Genomic DNA, 10,865 nt, shown 5'->3' with positions numbered 1-10,865 from the left:
TCTGTCTTCTGCAGAACACAAATTAAGATTTTTAGAAGAATATTTCAGCTCTGTAGGTCCATACAATGCGTGAATGGCGGCTGATATGATAGGAGTGGATTAGAAAAAGATCAATATTTAAGTCCTTTTTTTACTATAAATCTCCACCTTTGACCAGTAGGTGGCGATATGCAAGAAGAACTTAAATTGCCAAAAAAAGAAGGAAAATGTGAAAGTGGAGATTTATTGTAAAAAAGTACTTAAAGTTTTAAACTTTTTAACGTAAACTTTTTTTTTTCTTGAAAAATTCGGTGTAAATAAAGCAGATGCGTGCAACGCAGAAATATTTTGTACTGCTGAAAAAGAGTCGCGACACTTCAGTGCAAAGCTTTGCACACGGTGTCCTCCAGTCCTACAGAGGGCGGTATAACGTCATGACCATTAGTGGTAAACAGAAAAAAATCGGTGTGAGATTCGCGTTTGACTATCGTTGCATTCCGTAGTTACCGGTTATTGGAGGTCAGCCTCTTCTGGCATAAGCTTGAAATGTGAACCCAAAATTGTCATGAATGGAATCCGAAGAGACCCAGCAGTACCTTTAGCTATACGGTGTCTCTTTGTCTCGAGGGCATGAACCGTCTCTATGTGTTAAACTCGTGTGAGCAGAGATTATATGCACACTGAGACAGACTGAAGTTCATCCGTCCGTTTTGCCCTACAGAGCGGCAGCAGTGCGCGGGCCTCCGCTATTACACACATCAGCGCGGTAAATGATCCAAGCCAAAGGATTTATTCGTTTTTTATTTTGATCAAATACAATTTGCAACCATGAGAAAGGACGTAAGGATATTACTGGTCGGAGAACGTAAGTCGGTTGATTCAGTGTTTTCCAGATTCATGACAGTCGATGAGTTGCTGAAGTGTTTTGCAAAGGCATCTAATTAGTCAACAAGCACAGGTTATTTGCACAAGAAACCCTTCTCACTCTTTATATTCCCATTTTAAAGCTTAGCAATTCTAGGCTTTCATTCATCAACATGAGACATTACGCTTGATCATATGACTAACGAACAATGAAATCATCTGTTATGCTTAATAACGACATCTAAATGGGGTAAAACACTGTACACAAAAATATATTGATTTGTTGACATGCCTTTGCATTTCTATAATGGTCAATGACGTGACGCTGATTGTTTTTCGTTTTTGATTAATAAACAATACTTGAATACAAATGAATTTTTTCCACAAATTTTTTTTACGTTTATGAGGGCTTTTATATATATATATATATATATATATAAGCATATACTGTCATAGTTAGATATAAACTGTTAAATTTAATCAATTAATTTGTATACCTTCTCAATTTGAATGATTATATTGAGAGTATGTATTACTTCCTACTTCCTATTATTATTTTTAAATAAGCAGAGATGCAATTTTGTTTGTAAAATATATATAACTTATATAAATATATAAAAATAAAGATCATTTCTGTCCACCAAATCAAAGTAAGGTGGTGTAAGAGAGATGACCCCTTTAGATTTTCATGACTGAAGTTTTATTTTTATTTTTATTTATTTATTTTTTTTTTAATATCAGATGTTTTGACATTTTTATGGAAAGGCACATTTTGTTCAGTTCAAATGGAGTAACCCTGAGAACGTTTTTGTGACTCAAAAAATGATACTTGTAAAAAATAAATAAAAATGTTTTACCTTGAAAAATATATTTGAAAACTTTTTTGAAATTAATGATAAAGTTGGGTACACTCACGTGTCCTCGCATTGCAAAAAAGTATGTATTTTACCTTTTACTACATGGTTACATATTAACTTCACACAAGTTATTAAAAATTTAGAAAATGCTTTCAGTTATTTAAAACATTTATGATACCAAACAGACACAGAATATATTTCGAAGAACTTTGACGCATGCATTTTAAATAGATTTTTAAAAGATTTCTTATTTTTATCACCTCAGACTACGGCTGCACGATTATGGCAAAAATCATAATTGCTGATTATTTACTTTGCTTTTATAATTGCAATTATTTATTTTGATTAATAGAATACATAAAAATATGTATTTTTTTTATCCCTCAAAACAAGCTGAGAACTGTGTTCCTGAATTGCATTATTATTTTAATTGCATGAAAAAAAGAATAAATTATACACAGTGTCATTTAGATAGTGAGCATTACTGATATGTATTTAGACTAATTTAAATGCCTCCGATTTGCCTTTGCATTCATGCACATAATGGCCCAAAACATAAATAGAACATTTTGGCGCGATGGGAGTACACCTAAATGGAATGCAGTAATTGACACTTTTTACAATTATATAACTGCGACAGCTGTAATTGCAATCTCAATTATGTTTTCGATTAATTCTGCAGCCCCACCTCAGACAGTCTTATTTATCAATGACCCCTAAAAGATTGCAGTTATTAGACATGTTTTGTTTTCTGCTTGGCTGTGCGTTGTGTAAAAAAAAAATTATCTCAGAAAAATTGCGAGCCGTTTTAAATTATCATCAGACCCTGAGATTAATGATAGGGGAGTGATCCGCCATGTTTAGTTGTTTTAGTTTCACACTTGTTTATCAGAGCTATTTTTAACAGTTTTAGGAGAGACTCTCAGTGGCCTTCCGATGTTAAGAACTGCCAAAGTTTAGACTTGGCAGCCAAAATGCTACGTGTCAGTGTAAACGTGCAGCTCACCCATTGCCAAACCATCAAGCTTCAAGCACCTCAGTCTATTCACTTATTATAAATCTTTACTCACATCAGATATTATTACTTATTTTACACTTGTGCTTTTATTTCTTTTCATGGGTTCTGAAATGTTGACAGGCATGAGTCTGGAAATTGTTTTGAGCTATTAATAGATCTAAAAAACAGTGGTTACAGTATGAAATGCTTTCTCTCCACAGCCAAAGTGGGGAAGACCTCCCTGATTATGTCACTTGTCAGTGAGGAATTCCCTGACGAGGTAATCATTCCTTAAAATTGCTCTTGATGATAAATTGACATCATGAATCCCCAATTTTTACGTATTATGATTAGAGGTAGACCGATATATCAGTTTAACTGATTAATCGGTACTGAGAGTTGCTTTTTTAATTTATCGGTTGTCTGAAAAAAATACAGGTGCATCTCAATAAATTAGAATGTCATGGAAAAGTTCATTTATTTCACAATTTGAGTTGAATTACTGAAACTCGTGTATTAAATAAATTCAATGCACACAGACTGAAGTAGTTTAAGTCTTTGGTTCTTTTAATTGTGATGATTTTGGCTCACATTTAACAAAAACCCACCAATTCACTATCTCAAAAAATTAGAATATGGTGACATGCCAATCAGCTAATCAACTCAAAACACCTGCAAAGATTTCCTGAGCCTTCAAAATGGTCTCTCAGTTTGGTTCACTAGGCTACACAATCTGCTGATCTGACAGTTGTCCAGAAGACAATCATTGACACCCTTCACAAGGAGGGTAAGCCTCAAACATTCATTGCCGAAGAAGCTGGCTGTTCACAGAGTGCTGTATCCAAGCATGTTAACAGAAAGTTGAGTGGAAGGAAAAAGTGTGGAAGAAAAAGATGCACAACCAACCGAGAGAACCGCAGCCTTATGAGGATTGTCAAGCAAAATCGATTCAAGAATTTGGGTGAACTTCACAAGGAATGGACTGAGGCTGGGGTCAAGGCATCAAGAGCCACCACACACAGACGTGTCAAGGAATTTGGCTACAGTTGTCGTATTCCTCTTGTTAAGCCACTCCTGAACCACAGACAACGTCAGAGGAGTCTTACCTGGGCTAAGGAGAAGAAGAACTGGACTGCTGCCCAGTGGTCCAAAGTCCTCTTTTCAGATGAGAGCAAGTTTTGTATTTCATTTGGAAACCAAGGTCCTAGAGTCTGGAGGAAGGGTGGAGAAGCTCATAGCCCAAGTTGCCTGAAGTCCAGTGTTAAGTTTCCACAGTCTGTGATGATTTGGGGTGCAATGTCATCTGCTGGTGTTGGTCCATTGTGTTTTTTGAAAACCAAAGTCACTGCACCCGTTTACCAAGAAATTCTGGAGCACTTCATGCTTCCTTCTGCTGACCAGCTTTTTAAAGATACTGATTTCATTTTCCAGCAGGATTTGGCACCTGCCCACACTGCCAAAAGCACCAAAAGTTGGTTAAATGACCATGGTGTTGGTGTGCTTGACCTCCCAGCAAACTCACCAGACCTGAACCCCATAGAGAATCTATGGGGTATTGTCAAGAGGAAAATGAGAAACAAGAGACCAAAAAATGCAGATGAGCTCAAGGCCACTGTCAAAGAATCCTGGGCTTCCATACCACCTCAGCAGTGCCACAAACTGATCACCTCCATGCCACGCCGAATTGAGGCAGTAATTAAAGCAAAAGGAGCCCCTACCTAAGTATTGAGTACATATACAGTAAATGAACATACTTTCCAGAAGGCCAACAATTCACTAAAAATGTTTTTTTTATTGGTCTTATGATGTATTCTAATTTTTTGAATTGGTGGGTTTTTGTTAAATGTGAGCCAAAATCATCACAATTAAAAGAACCAAAGACTTAAACTACTTCAGTCTGTGTGCATTGAATTTATTTAATACACGAGTTTCACAATTTGAGTTGAATTACTGAAATAAATGAACTTTTCCACGACATTCTAATTTATTGAGATGCACTTGTATATGCTGATAGCTGCCGATATTTTATTTATTTCCCCTAATTTTTTTATTCCTTATGATGTACAGTATATCCAGTACAGAGATGTATACATGCTTTGTATTCCTGTTGTGTTTCTCAGACTTGTTTTTTGCCTGCCTACCAATGCATACCATTATAATTTACCATGCACTGTGTATGATCATATTGAAGGTCCCTCTCCGAGCTGAAGAGATCACCATTCCTGCTGATGTCACACCTGAGAGGGTGCCTACTCATATAGTGGACTATTCAGGTAATGACGTTTTATTTATCACTTTTCTCTTTATGATGAGATGTGTGTAGCCTGAGTCTGCATTGCTGATCTTATGATGTAAATACTGATATGTAACTCTCTATTGGAATGGTTTATACTGTACAACACATCTTATATTGTCTCTTTTTATGTTGTATTTTTTTTATCCAACAGAAGCAGAGCAGACAGACGAGCAGCTTTACCAAGAAATTTCAAAGGTGATGCTGGGCTTTAGTCTCCATGCTGTTGTAATTTATTTCGATCTTGTGTTTATTCACCTAACTCAGGGGTGTCAAACTCAGTTCCTGGAGGGCCACAGCCCTGCAGAGTTTGGTTCCAGCCCTGCTCCAAAATGCCTCCTTGTAATCTTCAAGCACTCCTGAAGACCTTGATTAGCTGCTTCAGGTGTGTTTAATTAGGGTTGGAGCTAAATTCTGCTGGACTGTGGCCCTCCAGGAACCGAGTTTGACATCCCTGACCTAACTAGTCATTTTTATGTTTGTACAGGCCAATGTTATATGCATAGTCTATGCAGTAAACAACAAGAAGTCAATTGAAAAGGTAAGTCTTGTTTCCTTGCATACCAAAGACAAATACCCTTCAGTGATACTGGAGACTAAATTTAAATGAGATTATGAGTAATTAGTCATTACAAAAAAGTTTATTCATAGTAATTAGTTATACATTTTTATTTTGAATGGTGTTCAATTGTGTCCCATTTTATTATTCTTCTGAAGGTGACTAGTCATTGGATTCCCCTCATCAACGAACGGACGGATAAGGACAGCAGGTGTGTGGCCTCTTGCTTCTTGGCTGTGCTATGTTTGAAATGGATGTCTCATGGGTCCTTCTACATGCTAGAAAAGAGAGCTGCCTGTCATTCTGGCATTCTTTTGACTTCAAATGTTGAGTATTGTTATCTAAATTGTCATCAAAATGGGAAGTTATGCAAACATATTTGCATATTGCAATTATCTGGTAGGCTGCTAGTGGCAGTGCAACAAATACCATTAAACAGTTGACAATGTTTCTTTGTGCTCCCAAGACAACACTTACTGTGTTTTCTCAATCACTAGACTAAGGGCGTACTCACACTAGGCCTGGTTGCCTTGTACCATGCCCAAGCACGATTGTCCCCACTCCCGCGCTGGCCTGCACTCACATTGCACTTAACGTTCCGGGCTTGAGCACGCTTGCGTCATTACGATGCAACATTTTGTTTTGTAGAAAACAGGAAGAAAAGAGCTCTTTTGCAGAGCTCAATGGAGTCCATTATTGTAACATTACTTTGTGGCTTATTTTGAGTCATTTGGGGCGCGGTGACACACGGCCCTCTCACATGCCTAATTGTCGACAGCATCGTACCACTGGAATTTATCCTTCTGATGAGCTGCCAGATTTACCTTCAGATACTGAACCCGCAGATTTTTCAGCTTGTCACGTCATTGCTCAATGGTTCTTTGGTATCCATGAGCACGAAGATAGTTGCAAATTTTACCAAAAATCTCGGAGTTCTTGTGTGTTGTATCCAGTTGTTTCTGTATACTCTGACCAAAATGATCCCTTTACCCAGTCGCATCATTGATGTCATGTTTCGAGTTCCGTGCTCGGCCATGGTTAGCGATCACACTAGATGCGTACCGTGCCTGAGCCAACTGAACTGTGCCTGAGCCCACCTCTTCAAGCGGGCCAAGGCACGATTCGGAGCTATCACATTAGTCAAACGAACTGGACTTTGGGGGTCAAACGTGCATGGGCACAGTTCAGATTGCCTAGTGTGAGTACACCCTAATTCCTAGAGTTAAGTGCACTCTCTTCTAGAGGTCGGCAGATAGTGAATTTAGCCGATATCGATTACTAATGTGGTGGAACAGGCTGATTACCGATTAATCGGCCAATAGTTAAAAAAAATAATATAATTTATAGACTGTTAAAACAATTTCTATCTTTTTTTTTTCTTTTTTTACTATGACAGGCACAGACACAGAGGCTACAAGAGTCCAAAATATAATCTTAAATGTGGTTTATTGTTAGACAGAAATCCCAATAATAATCAGAAAATATAGATTTGGTGCATAATGCAGGACTTTTACATTTTAAGGCCCAAACATACTCATCGCAAGTACGTGATCGCAGACGCACCTTGTTACGCAAGCTCGATTTCACATGTCGTTGCATTGTGAAACGTGTCAGTGCACAATTCATAACACAACACAAGTTCACGCTGCTTTCTCGGCGTTGCCGCAAAGGGCGCTAGAGCGTCTTTCAATCAACAACTGTCATGGTGGACTTGGGCAGCATTTTGAGTTTAATCTTTTCGAAAAATATATTTCTGACTTTTTGTCCCCAGTCCATTCAGTGAACTTGTTTTTTCTCCGTGTCTCTCCCCACTCCTCAACTATCCGGGCTGCATCTGAAAACGTAGGCAGCAGCTGACAAGCTGCCTAATCAGTTAATGGCTTAACTGACAGCTGTTTTGAATGAATGGAACTATTAAGGAACTTGTCTCTGAACAGTTTGAAAAGCACCATAATTTCATCCTGACTACGTATACAGCCTCCGAAAGCAGCGTTTTCCTAGTTTCAGGCGCAGCACCAGTTTCATGGTCATGCCTAAAAAATCTATTTCCCTCTTGTGGTCTGAGGTTTGTAACCGCCAGAGCAACGCAAGAGCGCACGTAATATATGTACAACAGGGCCACGTGTTGGCCATGCATTGGCCAATCGCTTGCGTTTGTGTACTTGCAAACGTGGTGGTGGCGTGGTGGTGGCGTAGTGGACTAAAGCACATAACTGGTAATCAGAAGGCTGCTGGTTCAATCCCCACAGCCACCACCATTGTGTCCTTGAGCAAGGCACTTAACTCCAGGTTGCTCCAGGTGGATTGTCCCTGTAATAAGTGCACTGTAAGTCGCTTTGGATAAAAGCATCTGCCAAATGCATAAATGTAAATGTAACTTGCGTGAAGTATGTTTCGGCCTTTAACCAGCTTATAACATACTGGGGACTCTTATTTTGAAATGACGGAGACTTAACTCCATTACAATGCTTTATATGTATTTTGCAGGTTAAGATTTTCGTAGCCTGTATATACACCAGAAGAAAGGTTGTGTATATACAGTTGAAGTCAGAAGTTTACATAGACTTAAGTTGAAGTCATTAAAACTCATTTTTTTAACCACTCCACAGATTTCATATTAGCAAACTATAGTTTGGCAAGTCGTTTAGGACATCTGTTTGTGCATGACACGAGTAATTTTTCCAACAGTTGTTTACAGACATGTTGTTTAAATTTTAAATGACTATATCACAATTCCAGTGGGTCAGAAGTTTACATACACTAAGTTAACTGTGCCTTTAAGCAGTTTGGAAAATTCCAGAGAATGATTTGGCAATTGGAGGTGTACCTGTGGATGTACAGTGCATCCGGAAAGTATTCACAGAGCTTCACTTTTTCCACATGTTGTTATGTTACAGCCTTATTCCAAAATTGATTAAATTCATTATTTTCCTCAAAATTCTACAAACAATACCCCATAATGACAACGTGAAAGAAGTTTGTTTGAAATCTTTGCAAATTTATTAAAAATAAAAAACGGGGAAAAAAATCACATGTACGTAAGTATTCACAGCCTTTGCCATGACACTCAAAATTGAGCTCAGGTGCATCCTGTTTCCACTGATCATCCTTGGGATGTTTCTACAACTTGATTGGAGTCCACCTGTGGTAAATTCAGTTGATTGGACATGATTTGGAAAGGCACACACCTGTCTATATAAGGTCCCACAGTTAACAGTGCATGTCAGAGCACAAACCAAACCATGAAGTCCAAGGAATTGTCTGTAGACCTCCGAGACAGGATTGTATCTAGGCACAGATCTGGGGAAGGGTACAGAAAACTTTCTGCAGCATTGAAGGTCCCAATGAGCACAGTAGCCTCCATCATCCGTAAATGGAAGAAGTTTGGAACCACCAGGACTCTTCCTAGAGCTGGCTGCCCGGCCAAACTGAGCGATCGGGGGAGAAGGGCCTTAGTCAGAGAGGTGACCAAGAACCCGATGGTCACTCTGACAGAGCTCCAGCATTTCTCTGTTGAGAGAGGAGAACCTTCCAGAAGAACAACCATCTCTGCAGCACTCCACCAATCAGGCCTGTATGGTAGAGTGGCCAGACGGAAGCCACTCCTCAGTAAAAGGCACATGACAGCCCACCTGTAGTTTGCCAAAAGGCACCTGAAGGACTCTCAGACCATAAGAAACAAAGATTGAACTCTTTGGCCTGAATGGCAAGCATCATGTCTGGAGGAAACCAGGCACTGCTCATCACCTGGCCAATACCATCCCTACAGTGAAGCATGGTGGTGGCAGCATCATGCTGTGGGGATGTTTCTCAGCGGCAGGAACTGGGAGACTAGTCAGGATCGAGGGAAAGATGAATGCAGCAATGTACAGAGACATCCTTGATGAAAACCTGCTCCAGAGCGCTCTGGACCTCAGACTGGGGCGAAGGTTCTTCTTCCAACAGGACAACGACCCTAAACACACAGCCAAGATAACAAAGGAGTGGCTACGGGACAGCTCTGTGAATGTCCTTGAGTGGCCCAGCCAGAGCCCAGACTTGAACCTGATTGAACATCTCTGGAGAGATCTGAAAATGGCTGTGCACCGACGCTCCCCATCCAACCTAATGGAGCTTGAGAGGTCCTGCAAAGAAGAATGGGAGAAACTGCCCAAAAATAGGTGTGCCAAGCTTGTAGCATCATACTCAAAAAGACTTGAGGCTGTAATTGGTGCCAAAGGTGCTTCAACAAAGTACTGAGCAAAGGCTGTGAATACTTATGTACATGTGATGTACATGTTTTTTATTTTTAATAAATTTGCAAAGATTTCAAACAAACTTCTTTCACGTTGTCATTATGGGGTATTGTTTGTAGAATTTTGAGGAAAATAATGAATTTAATCCATTTTGGAATAAGGCTGTAACATAACAAAATGTGGAAAAAGTGAAGCGCTGTGAATACTTTCCGGATGCACTGTAGTTTATTATTATTAACAAGATATGAAGTTTAAGACACGTTTTTTGTGCTGATGGGGGACATTGCTTTTTTGAACTATTGGTTACCTCTAAAAATCTATTCTGATAGTTGCCAGTAGTTTTTTATTATTATTCCTCTGTTCCTCTTCAGCCGGCACTAATTGGTTAAACCAATATATTGGCCTACCACTACTTTCTTTAGCAGTTACAGGTGAAGTGGTAAATGTTTTGATGTTAAAATACTTTCTCCTATCCCAGATTAAGCTCATTGTATACTTCAGTCTGACACGTGACAGGACGTGTGACGCAAATCTCGTCATCAGCAGAGTGTGCGAGCACTGAATGTGTGCAGACCGATTTTTCTAACCGCATATTCTGAACACGCAGAATGTGCATGCGCCTGGAATTATTTACACTAATTAGTAGGTCCACAAGGTGGCAACACTCACATTTAAGGTGTTGTTGTCACTAAGACGTGCTAGGTGTAATTACCTCTAAACAACAGGAGACAAAGGTAAAAACAACAACAATGGATGTGCAAGTCAAGAACGTGTGTGAGGAGGTCAGGAAATACCTGCATTTGTATACCTCGAGTCTGAAGGAATATAAGGACATCTTTATGGATCTAAACTCCTGAAGAAAAGCAGTCGTAGGGCACATGCACTAAACCTGTGTATGTTCGCCCAGTCATATGTAGTGTACTTTAACAGGCTTGCTTTCGACTGTACGCAGACGCTGAGCGTTCGTGTCAAAATCAATGGATACTTTGGGCTTTAGTGTGAAGGGATAGATAAATGTGTACAGTTCTTATGTTGACTTCCTCGAGGAGTGTAAACTTTTATGCTCTCTAGACCTTTAAAA

General features: G+C 39.2%; 1 protein-coding gene across 8 annotated transcripts in view; it reads left to right on the top strand.

Annotated features, from left to right (window-relative positions):
• Window positions 1-358: 358 nt before the first annotated feature.
• The window catches only part of LOC127450095 (mitochondrial Rho GTPase 1-A), a 41,221-nt gene continuing 30,714 nt past the window's right edge, over window positions 359-10,865 (top strand). For 3 of the 8 annotated variants that reach the window (XM_051713857.1, XM_051713859.1, XM_051713856.1), the window contains exons 1-6: window positions 360-844; window positions 2,919-2,977; window positions 4,889-4,970; window positions 5,145-5,188; window positions 5,478-5,531; window positions 5,708-5,760. In XM_051713857.1, the coding sequence (XP_051569817.1) occupies window positions 808-844; window positions 2,919-2,977; window positions 4,889-4,970; window positions 5,145-5,188; window positions 5,478-5,531; window positions 5,708-5,760 (329 nt within the window). In that variant the 5' untranslated portion in view covers window positions 360-807. Of the gene's footprint in view, window positions 845-2,918; window positions 2,978-4,888; window positions 4,971-5,144; window positions 5,189-5,221; window positions 5,376-5,477; window positions 5,532-5,707; window positions 5,761-10,865 lie in introns of those variants that run through there. The other 5 variants (XM_051713861.1, XM_051713855.1, XM_051713853.1 and 2 more) reach the window with 4 other exon arrangements.

Source organism: Myxocyprinus asiaticus, chromosome 13, assembly GCF_019703515.2.
Source record: "Myxocyprinus asiaticus isolate MX2 ecotype Aquarium Trade chromosome 13, UBuf_Myxa_2, whole genome shotgun sequence".
Taxonomy (NCBI): Eukaryota; Metazoa; Chordata; class Actinopteri; order Cypriniformes; family Catostomidae; genus Myxocyprinus; species Myxocyprinus asiaticus.
The sequence above is the reverse complement of the archived record's forward strand: the minus strand, read 5'-3'. Positions and strand labels throughout refer to the sequence as shown.